The sequence below is a fragment of the Primulina tabacum genome, chromosome 11 (assembly GCF_025594145.1).
Source record: "Primulina tabacum isolate GXHZ01 chromosome 11, ASM2559414v2, whole genome shotgun sequence".
Classification (NCBI taxonomy): domain Eukaryota; kingdom Viridiplantae; phylum Streptophyta; class Magnoliopsida; order Lamiales; family Gesneriaceae; genus Primulina; species Primulina tabacum.
Window position 1 is genome coordinate 17,820,525 of NC_134560.1, and position 20,834 is coordinate 17,841,358.

Genomic DNA, 20,834 nt, shown 5'->3' on the forward strand with positions numbered 1-20,834 from the left:
TTTCATAAAATGATATCTAGTTAATAATTTTTATTTAATTATTATCTGTTTAACTCATTTAGTATTTATATTTAAATGCTTTATAAAAAATTTAACTACAATGCTAATATATGTTATTTTTTAAAATATAATTTAATTTTTTTAACAAAAAATATACCTTAATTTAAATAATTAACAAAATCTATAAAATAAAAATCCGAAATAAAATTGTAAAACTAAATCGAACCTAGGGATGAAGATCGCAATTAGACATGAATGGAGTCAAAATTACAAGACAAGACTCCTACTTTATAATAATTTTTAGAACAAAATGTTTCTTTATATATATACATAATGATTTTAAATTATTATTTTGTTTGAGTGCGTCCGTGCACTCTCCCCCATCTCCGCTCACCCACACACACACACACGCAACACCAAAAAACCAGGCAGCCATACGAAACGATGATCTCATCTCTTACACAGATTTAGCCCCAACACGCACAACCCTCTCTCTCTCTCACAAACACTCAAATACCCATCCACAAACAACGAGCGAAGCACGAAACCCACTACTGCTCATCCTCCCTCGACAAACTCACATTACTACATTTCACTCACCAAACACACACTCATGCATTCATGAATACAGTCTTTACACTCTCCAATCACCAACTCGATCTCTTGGTGGCGGTCACTGGTATTCTTATCCTTACAAGAAAAGGAGTGATTTTGTAGCATTTTCCCCCTATTTTGTTGAAAATGGGGTGCATAGTATCTCAGATGGCTGCGAAATTTGCGTTCTTCCCACCAACGCCTCCCACTTACCAGGTCAAGAAAAGGGACGGCGGAAAACTGGTGGCTGTGTCGACAGCTTCGTGTTTGCCTATAGCCATTGATGATTCTTCGCTCGATGTGTTGTGTATTCAGACGAAAAAGGGTAACAAGATTGTAGCCTTTTATTTGAGGAATCCTTACGCCAGGCTTACGGTTCTGTACTCTCATGGAAATGCTGCTGATCTTGGCCAGCTCTATGACTTATTTGTACAGCTTAAAGCTAATCTTAGAGTTAATCTAATCGGGTTCGTCATTCTCTCTTTTCTGTTTTCTTCTCTCTTTTTTTTTTTCTGGGTTCTTGTGTAGTGGAAAAATCTGAGATCTTTGACACGTGTCCGATTTTTTTTGTTTTACTTGGGAAATAAATACATGGGTTTCTTGCCGATTCGTAGGTTTCCGGGTAGGTAGTTTAAATTTATTTATGAAGTTTTTTTCCATATACTGCTTATAGGGTTGTTCCTTTTTCCTTTATTGGGTTTTTGATATGATTTCTAGTTTATTTAAGATGATTCCAGAGTAATCTATGTTAAACTTGACTTCAATCTTGTTTTGTAAGTTTTTGTTTTGGATTTGGTGAAAGTTTTTGCAGTACAAAATGCTAGTTTTACCTCTATTATGGGTAGTGTAAATCACCCATACAATAGAAGTGGATACTTAAAATCTTCATAGGTTGGTAAAGTTCCCTTACTTCAGACTAATGTATTCTAAGGTTCCCTTGGTTTCTTTCAGGTGAAGAGGTTTCAAATTTCCATGTTCTTTTGGTTTGGAGTGAGATTTCATGTTTCTTGTTCTTAAGTCATGGACTCAGATCTGTGATCTTGTATGTTGTCTGGGTTCAAAACTGTAGCAATCCAGCTTAAGCATTTTCTAAATTTCATTAACTTCAAGATTATATAGATTGTTCAATGGATATTTCATTTTTACAATTATATAGAAGCTCAGACAGTAATAATTTTATATTGTTTCCAGTCATTTTCGAACCATATTATTTCTTTTTCAGATCGTTCGAAAGCTATTGGTTTTACATATGTCTGTGCTGACTCACTCATTAAATGTTAGAAAGCTATTGGTTTTTCATATGGCAGTGACATTTATCTCTACTTTCATGCTACTCTGTCCAGGTGCATTTGATTGCCCATGTGCATTTAATTTTTTTTAGTCAGATGCTATGACTTCTGGATCTTAAATCCTGTACAGTTGTGTCCTATTCATAGCTATTGAGAATATTGAGCTTGTAGTTTTTGGCGTATAATCACTCATTTTCATATGAACAACTTGTCTGGATCATGCTTTGGACTTGTATATATGTTATTTCTCGAGCTCTTGGATGGGAGAAAGGTGACTAATTCGCTATTTTAGTTGAATAAGTTTTTCGAAAATTTAATTTTTGGAACAATTTCTAATGTCATTCCATTTTGTTTCTATTATGCAGGTATGACTACTCGGGTTATGGAGCTTCTACTGGTAAGGTAAACTTCGATCTACCAGTATCGTGTTAATCTATATTTGACTTTTCATATGACAAAATGTAATTTGTCTGTTTCTTTTATCATTTTTTAAAAGTGAAAATACGAAAAAAAAATGGATTCATGGGTTCTTGCTCATGCATATAAGATATCGAAGCAAACTGGTGCGTATACCGATTTTTAGGTGATGGTTAATATTTGATTTCAATAAAAAGTTTCCTAATTCGGCGTCTTTCTTTCTTGTCTATGTATCAATTCTTCACTAAAATTTTGGAATGCTTCCAGCCGAGCGAATATAACACATATGCGGACATTGAAGCTGTATATGAGTGTCTTCAAACTGAATACGGGGTTAGCCAAGAAGATTTAATTTTATATGGGCAATCTGTTGGAAGTGGCCCCACGTTGCACTTAGCAGCTAAATTGCCGAGGTTGAGAGCCGTTGTTCTGCATAGTGCCATTCTTTCTGGCCTTCGTGTGCTGTGTCATGTGAATTTCTCATTCTGTTGTGATATTTATAAGGTCAGCGGAGTTAACTTTTTGAGAGACAAATAATGTATTCTATAGTTGCTAAAAATCTAATTAAGTATGAATTAGAGCTTTGAAAATTCTAGTTATTTGTCTTTTTAAGCTGTTGACTTTATCTTTAAATGCAGAATATAAACAAAATTCGGAAGGTTAAGTGTCCTGTTCTTGTAATACATGTAAGTGCTACTGGTATTACAAGCATTTGAATTTAAGTTCAATCACTCATTAATTATTTCAGCAATGAATCTTATGATATACACAAAAGATGTTTAAATTTTGCCTTACCAGTGTTGACATTTGACACATCATCCATATTTGGTATTCATAAAGATACTCATACTAGTATGTGACATTTTAAGAGGTGATGGAAGTCGATATTTTATTTGTGTTGCATTCTGAAGTTAGAATTTTAGTATTTAAGGATCTCTGAAAGAAAAAAATCCGTAGTCTTACTATTCAGATGCAAAACCTGCAGAAAAAAAATCTTTCACAATATTTTTATCATAGGAGAGAGAACATTTCCAGGTTTCCAAAATGTCATCATTTGCTGCGTAAACTACGATTTTGCCCAAAAAAAAGAATTTATATTAAATATTTCATCTTTTTCCACCCTTACATCTTTTTTGTGTGAATGTTTACAAGAAGGATGTATCCTTTAGCTCACGACTTCATCAATATGGATGCTCTTTGTCGAATTTCGAATGATAGAAATGTAGTGAACTGATAATGCAAGCCAACAACATATTATTTATCTGGAGAGAACATATCTAGGTTTTCAAAATGTCATACTTTGCTGCGTAAACTGCGATTTTGCCTAAAAAAGAATTTATATTAAATATTGAATCTTTTTCCTCCCTTTCATCTTTTTTTGTGTGAAGCTGTACATGAAGGATGTGACCTTTAGCACATGACTTCATTGTTGGGATATCGTATTCTCGCACCAAAGATGCAACGGAAGTTTAAAAATTTTGTTCTTGGGCGTCGTGTATTTAAAACCATTCATTGTTTAGAATTATACCTTTGCGTTCTTAACGGTTGGACTCCAAACTATTCCGGTGTTTAGGCGGATATAGCCCTTCTTGTAATTTTCTACGAACTGCTCTTCTACTTTGATTGCCTAATAAGGTCCACGATCAGAAACTTTGTTCCTCGCTTGGATTGCACAGAAATCACAAACGATTTGCGTTTTGAGACTGTAGCCTCCGAATTTCCAAAATCCGGAGACGGTGCAGCGACGGCGGCGCGGCGTTGATGGAAGGAATAAGATGGCTGAAATTTTCCCTTGAAAATTTCAAGGTGGCCGTGGGTTTCTTTCATCAAGGAAAATTCACACCAATTAATGAACCCTAATGTTGTAATAATAGAATAAATCTCCTAATCTAATTAGGACTCCATCTCCCACAAGGACTCTAATAATTTCATTATATTTAAACTCCCACATAATTAATATATAATGTATTTATTAACCTTTAATAATACATTATATAATAATATCATATAATAATATCATATATACATATTTTATATCACCATATAAAATATATACATGTATATGTATATTAAATTAAATAATCATTATTTAATTTATAAACTAACTCCTTGGTTAATTTAATTCTAGACTCCTATAGAATATTTATGGGAATTTGTACATGTTAGTAGTCACCACTACTAGCACCACCATTTAATTAGTAAATTCCAAATTCACTAAATAAATGATTCCGAACTCATTATAACTCCGATCGACGATCCGAAAGCGCCGATGTACCAAGGATACAAATCTTGTTCATATAATGAAAATTGAAAGTTTCGAAGATCAAAATTTTCATTTATCAAATCTGAAATTTACCATATATGGCAGTTACCATATTTGGCAGCTGCCAATTTTAGTGAACTCTTTCACAAAACAAGCAGTTCCATCCTATGGAATCAGCTCATAAACTCTTTTATAAGCTTCCTGTTTGATCTCCATCAAACTATAGTTGCCAAATTTCAACTCCTTGAAATTTGACTATCTCAACGGGAACACAGAATCCGATACTTGAGTGACCCTCAATTGTTCAGGGATACAGCTAGCCGTGGGTTCACATCTCCATGTGATTCAGAATAACATTTATTCTTATTCGGGCTTACCCTTGTTAGCCCCATTCTTTTCATCAACACCTTGATCAAGAATGTCAGAACTCATTTCTGATTGCACTCATCGGATCATGGTAAGAGCGTCTAGTTGCATCGCCCCATGATCCCCTAGGTATCACTGATAGTGCATGCAAGAACCTTTAGTCATGGTTAGCGTACAGTACGGTCCTTTCAACTCATATATCCCGGTCGAATTTACAACCATTGGTATAGTTGCATATGAATTCGACAACGATGCGATTTATCTTCGAGTACTAATAGTGGCATGGTATGTGCAACTAGGAAAACACCTTTCCCTAAAGCACATTTCTTGTTCTGGCCAGAGACTCCTTGCACTATTAACTCATCAGATCGCATAGGATATCTTCACCCGTAGGCGAACGGTGAATCCCCGACTACAATGCATTTGCTCCTACGTATTTCGAAACTACACCCAACCTCGCCACCTGATGACCCTCGATGGAGTCGGTAAACGGATCAAAGTGCATGCTAGTACGTATAGCCCCTACATTGTCCCGGGTCAAAGGATTAATGGTGTACAACCATAACTGCGGACTATTCCACTCGATAAGTGGGAACCACTTGGATAGTCTGAGGGAGGGTTGTTCAGTGCATCATCATATGATCACCCGTCTGTGTGAATGGACATCTCCATGCCCTTGCCAATGAAACATGGTGTTTACACCACAAATGCTAGTCTCGAGCTCGAGCGCGGAGCGACCTTTATCCTTGTTTTAGGCGGTTGATTTGACTAGTAACCTGTTTAGAATATACGGTACACTTCCTAATGAGTTTCATGATCTTACGTTGCGACGCAGGCTTCATGGTACCTATTGTATGTTCAAGGACTTTATCTATGCAGCTTGCATGGATATACAGATAAAGTATAATGCCGTAATCTAATAAAATCGTAAAATATTTTTAAAATAAAGATTGTTTTATATTAGAGTCAATAGAGCTCGAGCCACAAATTGGCTTGCCGGGCACCTACTCTAACATTCATTTCGAATGATAGAAATGTAGTGAACTGATAATGCAAGCCAACAACATAGTATATATCTGGCTCGGGCAATAAGGCATTCATTTATGGTACAATGCTTAGAAGGCTAAAACAATACGAGTCATTATCAATCTCTATTAAATAAGATTGTAACTATCAACTATTTATGTTGGTGTGAGTACAATGGCGGTAAATATGATAGGAAACATTTACTGTAGCCATACAATCTTAAAAATATAACATCTGGTACCAAAATACATTCTTCCATTTCTATCACCTTTTAAGATTCAGCGGTTTGCATTTTGGTGTTTTTTGGGACAACAGTGAAACTCTATGTTGCATGGAAACGATTACATGTATCGTATCGAATACGATACGGATGCGGCGATACGACAGATTTTGAAAATATAAGACATGATACGGCTAGTATACGACAAACATTAAAATATATATATATATATATATATATATAAAATATGTAACTATATACAATGTACAACTTCAGATGAGTGATTTAAAGAAGAAAAACAAATTTTTTTTCGGGAATGTATCTAGAAAACATATCCCCTTCGTGTCCAAAGTGTATTCTAGCCATGTCCAAGACGAATCCGATCGGTCAAACCTACAAAAAGTCAACGACACGGATTTTGCCATATCCGACATGTTCATCAGCTTGTTGTATCTCTATCGTATCCGTGTCATATATTTTAAAAAAAAAATTTAGGAGTTTCCGTGCTACACAGGTTAAACTGAAATTTGTTGCATTTTAGTTTCTGCCGTGTGGTTATTTCTATGATCTTCTAGATAATTTCGTTTGAATTTTGGTTTTTAGCTCAAAGTATGAGCCCAGAAAATTTTGTGAGCTTGTGGTACTCCTACAAGTCTTTGTTATAATTTTAAAACATAATTTTTTACAAAATTCTTTGAATAATTTCAGTAGCATTCCGGGTACCAATTTTTAGGTCCAAATTCCAATAGATGATTATATGATTTTCACATTAGATATTTTGAACCGGTACCTTCATCCTGCCATACCACGTTAATTTTGTCTCTATTAATTCTTGTCTGCTTCTAAGTTCTCAAGGATGGGAATATTGTAGGTTTACTAAAGGTGCTAGGTGTACATGTGCTGTTGAGCTTAGGCTCAAGACACAACCCCTCATAGTAATGTAAACTAAGGAATTCTCTTTTACAATTGAGATGTACGGTAAAAAAAATGTCATATAACATCTGATATTTATTTTAAAATGAAGCAAATACTTTTTCGGGCCATAAGAAGGTATGGATTTTCGGGAAGTAATAAATGATCCTCTGCTAAGAGAGCGATCAAAACGTGACGTTTGGGTTATTGTACTGTTTAAATGACTGGAATTGCACCGTTGCCACTAGTTTTAACTTTTGGTAAACAACAAGCGCTCTATAATGTGATTGGTAAATGTCACGTTTTTTATTATCATGTTTTCCAAAAAGTGTAATTATGGTAGATGATTGGCGAGAAACAATAATTGCCCATGTTAAAGTGATCGAAACGTGTCGTTTGTATTGTTATACTGTTTAGAATATTAAAGTTGCACTGTTGAAGCGGGACGCCTGATCTTATTAGAATGACTCTTACATTTCTAAATTATATTATCCCTTTGTTTCATACTTGTTTAAATGCGCCTTGAGCCTTTAAGGCCAACCACTACGCATACTTAGTTGTCCACGCGGTCACATTACTGTAGTTCTGTGCTCGCCATGTCTGTAGGCGGAGGCTGAGCCTTGCTGTGGTTTGAGCATAGGTGCACAAGTTATGGGGCTCTTTATACCATGATAATCATCAGGAAATAAATTTCTGTACGAAAATGGCATGTCCTCTGTGCAATAAGTTGAAATCTTGAGGTAACTTCCATTGTGTAAACATTGATTAGCTTTCGTCAGACTATTATTTCCTTATAAGACATTAGCGTATTTTCATTTTACCTCACTATACGTTACCAGAAGTATAAAATCAGAATGATAATGTAAAGAGTCTGATTTATTTACGATTACCATTGTTCGACTTTATAAACTCTAATCCACTCGAAGTTGTGTTTTTATCACGGGATATTTTGCCCTAAGAGAAAGTACCTTGAGGGCGTGGAGGTAGTCTTCATTATAAACCTAACTCGTCTAGATCTTCTCAAACTTCTGATTCCACCCTTGACTACTCTGCCTTGTATAATGGTATTCTGTTATGCAATTTACAGGGAACAGAGGATGATGTGGTAAATTGGCTTCACGGCAATGGTTTATGGAAAATGGCCAAGGAACCTTATGAGCCCTTGTGGATTAAGGGAGGCGGGCACTGCAACCTCGAGCTTTATCCAGATTACATCCGCCATCTTTGCAGATTCATTCAAGAAATGGAGAATGTAACCACTGCAGTTAGACTCAAAAAGATTCGTCAATCACTTCGTTCGCAGAGAAAGACTCGTAAATGCTGTAAAATTAGAATAAGATATCCCAAATTCCCAAGTTGTCCCAAATGCCCACACTGTCCGAATCTTAAATGCGCAGATTGCTACTGGTGGCGGCCTAAATGTCCAAACTGGCAGCCAAAGTTCACAATACGTCGACCAAAGTGCCCCGAGTGTTTCAAACCAATCTGCACTAGATGTACATGCCGGTGCATGAAATGCACTTGTGGGTTCACGTTGTGCTCATGTTTGTGCGGAGCTAAATGTTCGTGTTGCTGATACAAAACGGAGGGTATGCGAAGAGGTTTGGATGAAGAGTAAGAATGGTTTTATTTTTGTACAGATTGGTGAAACTTGGAGATGATGTTTGAGTAGTTTGTGACATTGACTAGTTTTAGGATTTTGAATCATGTACAATGACATTTGTGCTTGTTTTATAGTGGTGATTACTTTTCTCAACTTTCTAGTATTAATTTTTTTAAAAGAAACTTTCTTGCATTATTCAAGGTGCAACGATTTGTTGGGAATTGAATCATGATGTTTACTTGGAAGCAAAATAAAATTGAATTTATTTTTTAATTTTTTAAAGAATTTGGATTTGATACGGTTTTGAAAATTCCAAAGATTTAAAATTTAAATTAAATAAGCATTTGGGGTTTCAAGTTCGTTTTACGTGTTTGGTTAATGTTAAGGAAAAAAATCATTCATAAGTTTCGTTTCTTAGTCGAAAATAAAGGGACACGTGTAAAAAATAAAAATTTACGGTAAAATATATCAAATTACACATTTTATAAAATTTTAATTGTGATTTTCTTCACAAATTGAGAGATCTATTTATAATATTTCTTTGGAAATAATCCAAAAATAAATACATCATTACATATATCATCACACACTAATTTTCAATATTTACAACTCTTATTTTCAACATTCAACTTCTTATTTTCAACATTCAACATTTTTATTTTCAACACTCCCCTTTGTGATGATGATCATGATAAAATGATTGTCTTCATTACGTGGTTTTATACTGCCTCGTTAAAAACCTTACTAGGAAAAACTCATTGGGATAAAACTCATAGTAAGGGAAAAAGAGTACAGTCACGTAAACTCCCCCTCATGTTAACACGAATGATTCTTCATAAATTTCGTAGATTGCACATCTCAATATTATATCTATGCTTTCTGAATATTGTCGTAGGAAGTGTCTTTGTGAAAAGATCTGATGAGTTTTCACTTGATTGAATGTAACGAATATCAATATCTTTATTCTTTTCAAGCTCTTGGGTGAATGCGAAGAACTTAGGGGGAATATGTTTAGTTCTGTCACTTTTTATGTATCCTTCTTTAATTTGAGTAACACATGCAGCATTATCTTCATATAGTGTCACGGGCTTCTTGTCGAATGATAATCCGCATGAGGTTTTGATATGTTCGGTCATTGACTTTAGCCACACACATTCACGGCTTGCTTCATGTAGCGCAATAATCTCGGCATGATTGGATGAAGTTGTTACGAGTGTTTGTTTCTGTGAATGTCAAGAAATGCAGTGCCTCCATGAGTAAATACATATCCGGTTTAGGAACGTGCCTTGTGTGGATCAGATAAATACCCAGGATCAGCATAGCCAATTATGCTTTGATTGGTATCTTTTGAATACAAAAGTCCCAAGTTTGTCGTTCCTCATAGATAACAGAATATATGTTTAATTCCGTTCCAGTGTCTTTTTGTTGGATATGAGCTAAATCTTGCCAATAAATTTACCGCAAAAGATATATCAGGTCTTGTACAATTTGCAAGATACATAAGGGCACCGATAGCAATTAGATATGGTACTTCTGGACCAAGAATAACTTCATCATCTTCACATGGACGGAATGAATCCTTTTCTATGTTTAATGATCTAACAACCATTGGAGTACTTAAAAGATTTGATTTATCCATATTAAAACGTTTAAGGACCTTTTCTGTATAATTTGACTGGTGAACAAATATTCCAAATTCTCTGTGTTCAATTTGCAAACCCAGACAATAATTTGTTTTTCCAATGACCTTCATTTCAAATTCTTCCTTCAAGTACGACATGACTTCTTGAATTTCTTTATTCGTTCTAATTATGTTTAAATCATCAACATATACAACAATAATTAAGTATCTGGATGTTGTTTTCTCAAGGGCATATTGAATTGTTTACATGTCCCTTTTTCATTAAGTGTTCAGTTAGCCGATTATACCACATTCGGCCGGATTGCTTTAACCCATATAATAATCTTTGCAATTTCACAGAATAACATTCTCTGAGTTTTGAACTTTGTGCTTCAGGCATCTTAAATCCTTCAGGGATTTTCATATATATATTACTATGGAGTGATCTGTATAAGTAAGCTGTGACAACATCCATAAGACGTATTTCTAAATTTTCAGATACCGCCAAACTAATCAAACACCGAAACGTAATTGCATCCATAACATGAGAATATGTTTCTTCATAATCAATTTCAGACCTTTGAGAAAAACCTTGTGCAACAAGTCGAGCTTTATATCTTATTATTTTTTTTTCTCATTTCGTTTTCGAATAAAAACCCATTTGTATCCAACAGGTTTTACACCTTCAGGTGTAAGGACTATAGGCCCAAAAACATTATGTTTATTTAGCGAATCCAATTCAACCTAGGCCACGTCTTTCCATTTTATCCAATCCTGTCGATTTTTACATTCACCAAATGATTTTGGTTCATGATCTTCATTGTCAATTATGATGTCAAATGCCACATTGTAAGAAAATATCTCATCAATTTCTTTTATATCTTTTCGGTTCCATATTTTTCCAGTATTAATATAATTGATAGAGATTTCACGATTCTCATCAGTTTGTGGTTCTGACGGAACATTTTCATCATCATGTATTTCTGCCGGAATATCATTCTCTATTTTGTGATCATTGTGTTTCTCTATACTTTTTCTGTAACGTACCGTACTTTTTACTATTTAAAATTTGTGGAAAAATTAAAAATTTTCTTAAATAAAAGGCGAACCTTCAAAATTCGATAAAATAAACTGTTCATCCCCAAATATTGTTGCAACAAAAGATCTCAAATGAAGTTTACTAAAAGTACTTGTTTAAAACTCATAATCGATAACATGAAATCAGAGTATTTTGGACAGTTCATAAACTCTTAAAAACTGGGCGGTCCTCGGGTCTAGCCTCCTGTTCAATCCAAGCCAGCTCCTTGGTCCCCACCTCCCATCTCCTCAAATGCATCCTCACCTGCATCGATCAAGTCTAGTGAGTCTAAAGACTCAACACGTATAAACTGGGAGTAACGAGTACTACGTAATAAAATCACATGCAACTTGAAAATAGATCGTACATACTTGAACTTGAACGTGCATATAAAAGCTTGAACTTACATACATACATAGACGTGCCATAAGATAATTTTTCTTAAACGTGCTTGCATACTTGTACATACATGAATATACATAAACTTCATCATTTTGTGTAGAGGCATGTTTCAAAGCAAGTGACCCATACATAAATACGCCTGATCAGACTAAACCACAGTACTGGGCTGACAGGGAAGATCCACTGCCACATACATGAGATCTGCATTCATGCTTTAACGGGTGGATTGGTCCCCGTTCATGCTTTAACGCTTTCCAATCCTGATCTAAACTCGTTCATGCTTTAACGGGGTTGATTGGTCCCTGGTCATGCTTTACCGCTTTCCAATTCCATACATAATTGGTCACAAGATATTTAGCATACCTTAAAAACTTGAAATATTTTCTTTGCACGTCAAACATACTTACTTGGCGTTGAGGGATTCGTTGGATCTCGCTTGGGGCCGCTGCTGCACAAACTAACATGAGTTTGAAATACTTAACTTGCATAACTTAGATTTAGGTACTCAAGCTCACCACCGAAGTGAATAAGTAGCTTATGACATTCTAGTTCCCGCGGGACTTGACCTCTTTTAATCATCGTACTAACCATTATCTTGAACCCCAAAACAAAACCTGATGTGAAGTCTAATTTTTTTTTCCCAAAATAAGAAGTACACGGACCCCGTGCCCGGGTCCATGTATGGGTCCATGTAGGTTCGCAAAAGAAATGTTCGAAAAGAAGTAAGGACACGGACCCCGTGCTAGGGTCCGTCTAGGGGTCCGTGTAGGCTCGCAAATTTGACACTTCCAAGGAAACAAAGGCACAGATCCCGTGTCAGGGTCCTTCTAGGTTCGGTTTACTGACACTAAGAAGGAAACAAGGGCACGGACCCCGTGCCAGGTTCGTGTACGGGTCCGTGTAGGCTCGGTACGCGTGAACCAACGAAAATTCATATACTCAAGGCTTATTTCTCCTAACTCGATCATCCCGACCATGAATCGACACCTCGAGACCCCTCCTAGGATACTATAACCTTGAATCCAAACCCGTAAAACCACCCTAAAACAACGACATCCACCCTACGACAAAATACAACTCAAAAACACGGAAATTGACCCCAAATCGTTTCCTACGGCTTCTAATGAATTCAAGTGCCTATCGACACTAACCGGCATACCAAATACCAACCCAACATCATACTAAACATACCTAAATGCAGCAACGCTCACCAGTTGATCCCCAACGAAGCCTGCAACAACAAAACTTCAAGAACACGTCAATAACATAATTTTTCAGAAAACGCAGTTTGAGCAGTTCTACAAAAATGATCATATCTCACTCACTTTTTATCCAAATATTTTGAATTTTATATCAAATCGAATGTATCAAAAAGTTATACGTTTCTTACGTTGAAATTTTTCCCAAAATCTCGACCAAAAAATCGCAGTTTTTAAAAGATCAGTAAAAACGAGATTTGAGATCCCAAAAATGGTTTCAAAAGTGATCCAAACATGATTGCTCAAATTTCTACACATCACACATGTATTTTCTCGCATAAAAACATCGCAACACATAATCTTACTAGATCGACGCAGGAAAAAAACAGAATATACATGCCTTTTGATATTTAAAACTCACGATACGGCGATACCGAAGCGGAGATGGAGCGAGGCTTGATCCGGGACGAACGTGGCATTATTTTCTTGCAATAAAATTCACCGAAAACTTGCTGGAAAATCGAATGGAAGGGGCGGCTGCTATTCTTTCAAAGAACCCTAGTTCCTCTAAAAAAAAATAATAAAATCTGAATTGTGATAGTGTGTGTGTGTTTTGCCGATTTCTAGTGTGTGAAAAAGTGTGTGTGTTTAATTAAGAGTAATTAGTGCTAATTTAACTAATAAAATTACTAATTAATAGGCTAACCCACATTAATTTTAAACAAACTCCTTAATTAAAATAAATACACACTAATTTTATAAAATTCTCATTTTTAACAAAATAAAATGTACAAAGCCAACTTTAAAACTTTCAACTTCTAAACTCACTAAATACATAATTTTAGGCTTTAAAATGTTGAAACATTATTAAATTAATTAATATACCCCAACCTTAACTTAAAATAAAATACCACATAAAAATATGCCAAAATCGTCATCAGTCTCTTTTCCTCGATCCCGCATCGAATGTTCGCCTGAAATATGAAACTTGAGAAAACATTTTAACGTGCATCACCTAACATTAAAATAATGCAATTAAATAAATCGTGCATCACTAAAAATCATTTTAATTTAAATAAATGATTTAACAATTTAAATAAATGCATGGGTTTTACGTGTACTGATTTTGGGCTCTACATTTTCTTCTTTTTCGAGGATTTTTATCCTTAGAACCGATTGACCTCCACGCTTCAAGGGTTTAATGACATCATGAGTGTTTTCAATTTGTTTCTTTGGAATTTCAATTCGAGCAGGGGCATTTACAGAATGTATATATGAATTAGTTACCCCTTTTGTGTCTGCAAATGCATCTGGTATTTGATTTGTTATTCTTTGCAAGTGCACAATTTATTGTACATCTTTTTCACATTGTTTAGTTTTTGGATTCAAATGTAACAATGATGATGTATACCATGTAATTTTCTTTTCAATATTTTTCTTTTCTCCCCCTAACATTGGGAAGATTTCCTCATTAAAATGACAATAAGCAAAACGTGCTGTAAACACATTGCCTGTCTGAGGTTCAAGATATCGAATTATTGATGGGCTATTATAACCAACATAAATTCCGATCTTTCTTTGAAGTCCCATTTTTGTTCGTTGAGGCGGTGCAATAGGCACATATACCATACATCCAAAAATTCTCAAATGAGAAATGTCTGGTTCTTTACCAAATGCAAGCTGCAATGAGGAGTATTTATGATATGCACTTGGTCTGATGCGAATTAATGCAGCAGCATGTAAAATTGCATGTCCCCATATAGAAACAAAGAGTTTTGTTTTCATAATCATTGGTCTAGCAATCAGTTGTAGACATTTAATCAATGATTCAGCTAATCTATTTTGTGTATGTACATGAGCAACAGGATGCTCAACAGTGATTCCCATTGACATCCAATAATCATTGAAAGTCTAGGAAGTAAATTCAACAGCATTATCAAGTCTAATTTTCTTGATTGTATGATCGGGAAATTGATTCCACAATTTTATTATTTGAGCAAGTAATCTTGCAAAATGCCACATTCCGAGTTGATAATAAACATACATGTGACCATCTGCTGGAGGCATCGATCAATATCATAAAATATCTAAATGGTCCACATGGTGGATGAATTGGCCCACAAATATCACCCTGAATACGTTCAAGAAACATGGGTGATTCAGTTTGGATTTCAGCTGGTGATGGTCTTATAATAAGTTTTCCAAGAGAACATGCTTCGCACTGAAACTTATTATTTTGAAAGATCTTCTGGTCTTTCAGCGGATGACCATGTGTATTTTCTATAATTCTTCGCATCATTGTTGAACCAGGATGTCCTAATCGATCATCCCAATTGATCATTATTGAAGTATCATCAACTACTATTTTTGATTCAATTGGACTTCTATATTTACAATGCAATCTAGAAGGGAGCATTGGTAGTTTTTCAACTACATATTTCTTTCCTGATTTATACGTGGTAATACACATATATTTCTCATTTCCTTTATTTATTGTTTGAGTATCATACTCATGAAAATATATGTCATTAGAACTCAACAATTTACTTTTCGATTGTGGTGAATACAAAGGATCATTTATCAAAAAATTTGTACCATTAGGTAACAAAAAATATGCTTTATCACAACCTTTTATCAAGTCTACATGACCTGATATTGTATTAACCTTTGTTTTTGTTGATTTTAGTTCCAAGAAATATCTTTTATCTCGGAGAATAGTGTGCGTTATACCACTATTAGGTATGCAAACTTCCATGGGATTAGTTCCTTGTTTAGCTTTGTTCATAGCATTTTCTATATTTGAACTTCAAAAAAAATATGCAATGAAAAAATTACTAACAATACATATGTAATTTATTGAAAAATATAACACATATCATAATTGTATAATAAAACATTATCAAATGAGTACATGAAAAATAAATTATTTTACATTTATATTCCACCAATATATTGTTCATTTTCAGAGAAATCGTTGAGAAAATCTACGGCATCAATATTTTTCATTTCTGTTTCAATCATTTCCAGATAAATCATTCAGAAAATCTGCAGCATCAAAATGAGTTGAATCACTCAAACGGTCACCGCGTTCAGTGAAGTTGGTCTATTTTTCTTTCCCCTTTATCGATTCTTTATAGAGCTTGCAAAGGTGCTCGGGGGCTCGACAAATACGAGACCAATGTCCTGGAGTGCCGCATATAAAACAAGAACTTTAAAATCGTTTTGAGTGATTTTTATTAACACTCATGTTCTCATGATGCCTTTTCAGTGGGTGGTTCGTGACGCCCTTTTAAGATGAGTTGTAAAAGTAACTATCTCGATTATTTTTAAAACAACCTCGACCACGACCACGACCACTTCCACGTCCACGTCCACGTCCACGACCACGACCTCGACCTCGACCTCGACCTCGACCTCGACCTCGACCAAAACCTTGTCTTTGACTTTGATTTTGATTTCAAAGTTTAAATTCATTTTTACTTACAGCATTTACTTCTGGAAATGTTGTTGATCCATTGGGTCGGGACTGATGATTTCTCATTAGCAGCTCGTTGTTCTTTTCCGCCATAAGAAGACATGCGATAAGTTTAGAATATCTCGCAAATCCACGCACTCTATATTGTTGCTGTAGAGTTATATTTGATGCGTGAAACGTGGAAAATGTTTTTTCAAGCATTTCCGATTCCGTAATCTCATGTCCACAAAATTTTAATTGCGAGATTATTCGATACATCGCCGAATTATAATCATTGACTTTCTTAAAATCTTGGAATCTTAACATATTCCATTCATCACGGGCAGTCGGAAGTATAACTTCTCTTGTATGTTCAAATCTTTCTTTTAATCCTTTCTACAGAGCCATGTGATCTTTTTCGATGAGATATTCACATTTTAAACCTTCAACAAGATGTCGACGCAAACATATTATAGCTTTTGCTTTTTCTTGTGATGAAGAGATACCATTTTCTTTAATGGTCTCGTTTAGACCCAATGGTTTAAGATGCATTTCAACATCAAGAGTCCATGACATATAATTTTTTCCTGTAATGTCGAGCGCAACAAATTCGAGCTTTGCTAAATTTGACATAGTGTTACTATAAAAATAACAATGCATTTTATTAGTTAAGTTCTAAATTTATTAATATGACAATAAAAAGTAACGGATAAATTGTAAGTACAAACATTCTTAAAAATAAAGAAAAAACGCGAGACAGATATTCTCCGAAAAATACAAAGCTAGTGGGTATAATAACCAAAATAATTATACAAAATAACCTTGAAAGAACCATCTTCTTCTTCTTCGAAAATTTTGATGAAGAAAATATTTAGGGAAGAAGAACAAGTTTAGAGTGATTGAATGTGTTCGTGAAGTCATATTTATATGGTAAAAACTAGCTGTTTATGTCCGTTACAAAATCTTAAAAAATAAATATATGTATATGTAAATTTTATGGTAATAATATGATGTATATAATATCAATCATGTTTAAATAATTATGTATATCATATCATAATATTATAATGATGTGTTAGGGACTCTTTTTATATAATACTGTGACATTATACAAATATATATATAATTATTATATAACACAATAAAAATATATAAATAGTGAAATAATCACATCACGTTATTATAATGAGGTGTCATAGACTCTTTTTATATAATAACATGATATTATACATTAAATATATATACAATAAAAATAAATAAACAAAAAAGTAAATACTCTTACTTTTGAATATTGTTACCTTGTTCTTGTGTTTTGGAGTTTGGAAAAATATGGAGAACCGAACTTTCGAGTATCGTGCTGATAACCTGTTAAAAGTAAAAATTTACGGTAAAAAGAAAAAATCTCAAACTCACAAAATATATCAAATTACATACTTTATAAAATTTTCTCTCCACTCAATTGTGATTTTCTTAACAAATTGAGAGACCTATTTATAGAATTTCTTTGTAAATAATCCAAAAATAAATACATCATTACATACATCATCACACACTAATTTTCAATATTTTCAACTCTTATTTTTAACATTCAACTTTATTATTTTCAACAATATGGAGTATATTTTGATAAAAGGTGATTTCTAAAACACGTATATTAAGCGTGAAACGTCAATGAAAAATTCATTTTTAGGCAAAAGCGAGAAAAAGTGGTCAACTTGATGTTTTACCACATTAAACATGAAAAACATGATTAAAAACGATTAATTTTGAGGTTTTCTATACTAAATTTTAAGTTAACTTTATTTTTAAATTTTAAGTTAAATTTTATTTTATATTTTATATAAATTTTATTTTTTAAATATTTTAAAAATTTAATGTTTTTTTAAAAACATTAAAGACGTTTAAGTGTCCTCTAATGGTTACTTTTGATACTAAAAAATTTAGATATAAGAGGGAAAGAAAAGAATAAATTGTTGATCAGGTTGAAACCCTTGATGTTATTGAGGCCGATGGACTGATAATATTAGATCCAAAAAGATGACGATTCGAAAATGGTGTGGAGGGTGGGACCAACAGAAGTCGGAGGATTTCATGGTTAATAATCTACCACAGTATTCAAAAAATGGCGGGTGTTGGTTTCCAGTTCTACCCAGAACTGAAACGTCCGTTACTTCTTACTTTAAATAAATAATACTAATTTTTTTAAATAAAGATCGAACCATACCAAAACATAAATCCATTTTTAAGAAAAATCGGAATTTGCGATAAAAATCTATAAATCGTCAATCATAAAAGCATACGTCAATCATACGAAATCCAGCGTATGAGCTTTTAAAAACGAAACAAAATATCTTTAAAATAACTTCAAAATCTTAATCAAAATTTTAATTATCATAATATTGCGGAAAACGTAAAGTCTTCAGGAGTGTACTGCTATGCCCGATCCACTCAAGCGTTCGAGCCTCTCTCAACATCATCCTCACCTGCGACCATTCAAACCTAGCGAGTCTTACGACTCAGCACATCCCAACCATGATAGCAAATAATACATATAGAAGCACATGCATTTAATAGAATATTTTTAATAAAATAAGTATGTATAAAAACTCATAAACATATAAATATTTTCATAAATCATTTAAGCACATAATATTATAAAGCATTTTCTCATCATAAATCATTTTAGTGAAGTTTGATCCGTGAAAGTGGCTATCCTTTATCTTTTATCCTTGATCCTCTGTTCTTGATCAATCTATAAACAATGGTACCTGGCGGCTGGGCGTCAGCAACTCTCGTCATTGGGCCTGGCCTAAAATAAAGTAAGTTCACCACCTCTTTTTAAGACGTATCCCCCACTCATCCTCCGAGTCACAGTCTATTCACATCCTTCAAATAATTTTCCGTTCATTTTATTTATAAAATATCATATTCTCCAAAATCGTAAAATAAGCATTTTCGGGACAATCGCTCAACTGTAACATTTCTAGTAAAAATATCATAAATTCACCATAATCATTTAAAAAATCATTTAACATTTTTATGACCCCTCGGGACACTGCCAGGACATTCGAACTACCCGAGACGTAAAATGACCATTTTACCCTGGACCCCAAACTTCCTGTTTCTGACTATTTCCTACGTTTCTTGATTAGAGGCTATCCCGAACCATCATATAACCTTATTTTTGACTTCTACTAATTTTCTTAAACGTAAACTCACGCCCTTCGATTTATTCAACTTAATCGCTAAACCGTAATTCCGTTACGTAACCCGATTTAACTCAAAACTTAATAAAAATTTTTCCAAACTCAAACCACAACTTACTAGACCCTAGTCCACTATCGTGAGCCACGGTCCAGCCCACACAAGGCCACGGTCCAGCCTCTTCCCTAAGCCCTAGCCAAACCGCACGATTTCCCCATAATTTGCACCGCGACCCAATTTTACCTCGAGCCACCTTCGATCAGCCCCTAGCTAGACCAACTCCAGCCCCTTAGACACCCTCTTAGGACCCTACTGGACCTCTCACGCACCAGCTCCCGCGCACATCCCACCATGCGCTGTCTTTCTCCCTTTCTTTCCCCAAAACCGTGCGCCCTAGGCCCCAACCGAGCCCTCAACACTTCCCTATCAATCTACCCTTGTTTCCAGCCACACTAGGACTCTCTTGGACCATGACTCGACCCAACACAGGGCGCCTCCCCTCACAAGTGCCAAAATCAACCCTACATGCAATATACCCTAACCAAGGCTTGACGCTTTTTTCTCTAGTTCCAGCCCTTTTCTAGCCTACATGGGAGTCCCTTTAGGACTACTAAACATCATCTCCCTTCTCCTTGATGGCAGCGAGTTCCTAGGAATCATAACGCGACTCAAACGTGCATTAAAAACTTCGAAACTTTAAAATAAATTATTCAAAACGTTAATAAAACTTGATTATCATGTTTCTTCATTCAAAATATCATAAACATGTATAATATAGTTTGAATGATGTAAAAAAAAAGGCACGGAACAAAAACCCAACTTAGGATGCAAGGGAGTCGAGTGATCGTTACTGGAGGAAAAAACGAGGAAGAAAATAGAAGAACGATGGAGAAAAAAATTCGAAATTTCCTTGCCCAAGACCGTTGTATGGCCACTGCATTCTTAACCTACGTAAGTTTGTGTGTCTGAGCATGTGTGTGTTTAGGTGTGTGTGTGTGTGTGTTTTGGGTTTAATTATTTTAAAAAAAAAACAAAAAGACTTTCTAAATATTTAATTAATGAGCTTAATTAACCTTAGTTTTTTAATTAATTAATTAGGTCCATTAAGATTAATAAAATTATTAGACCTCAAATTTAAAAGATTTAAAAATACATATTTCCAAAAATCCCTTATAAATTATATAAA

At 34.5% G+C, this 20,834-nt stretch overlaps 1 protein-coding gene across 1 annotated transcript; it reads left to right on the forward strand.

Annotated features, from left to right (window-relative positions):
* Positions 1-369: 369 nt before the first annotated feature.
* Positions 370-8,843, forward strand: LOC142518173 (uncharacterized). The gene is made up of 5 exons (XM_075620883.1): positions 370-1,061; positions 2,249-2,285; positions 2,568-2,804; positions 2,939-2,986; positions 8,175-8,843. The coding sequence occupies exons 1-5, from the start codon at positions 742-744 to the stop codon at positions 8,661-8,663; spliced, it is 1,131 nt and encodes a 376-aa protein (XP_075476998.1). The 5' UTR covers positions 370-741; the 3' UTR covers positions 8,664-8,843.
* The last annotated feature ends 11,991 nt before the right edge of the window (positions 8,844-20,834 follow it).

Coding starts and splice junctions, on each gene's coding strand:
- LOC142518173 (XM_075620883.1), top strand. CDS start 742: ATGGGGTGCATAGTATCTCAGATGGCTGCGAAATTTGCGTTCTTCCCA. Junction 2,286..2,567: donor ATGGAGCTTCTACTGGTAAG/GTAAACTTCGAT, acceptor GAATGCTTCCAG/CCGAGCGAATATAACACATA. Junction 2,805..2,938: donor TCTGTTGTGATATTTATAAG/GTCAGCGGAGTT, acceptor CTTTAAATGCAG/AATATAAACAAAATTCGGAA.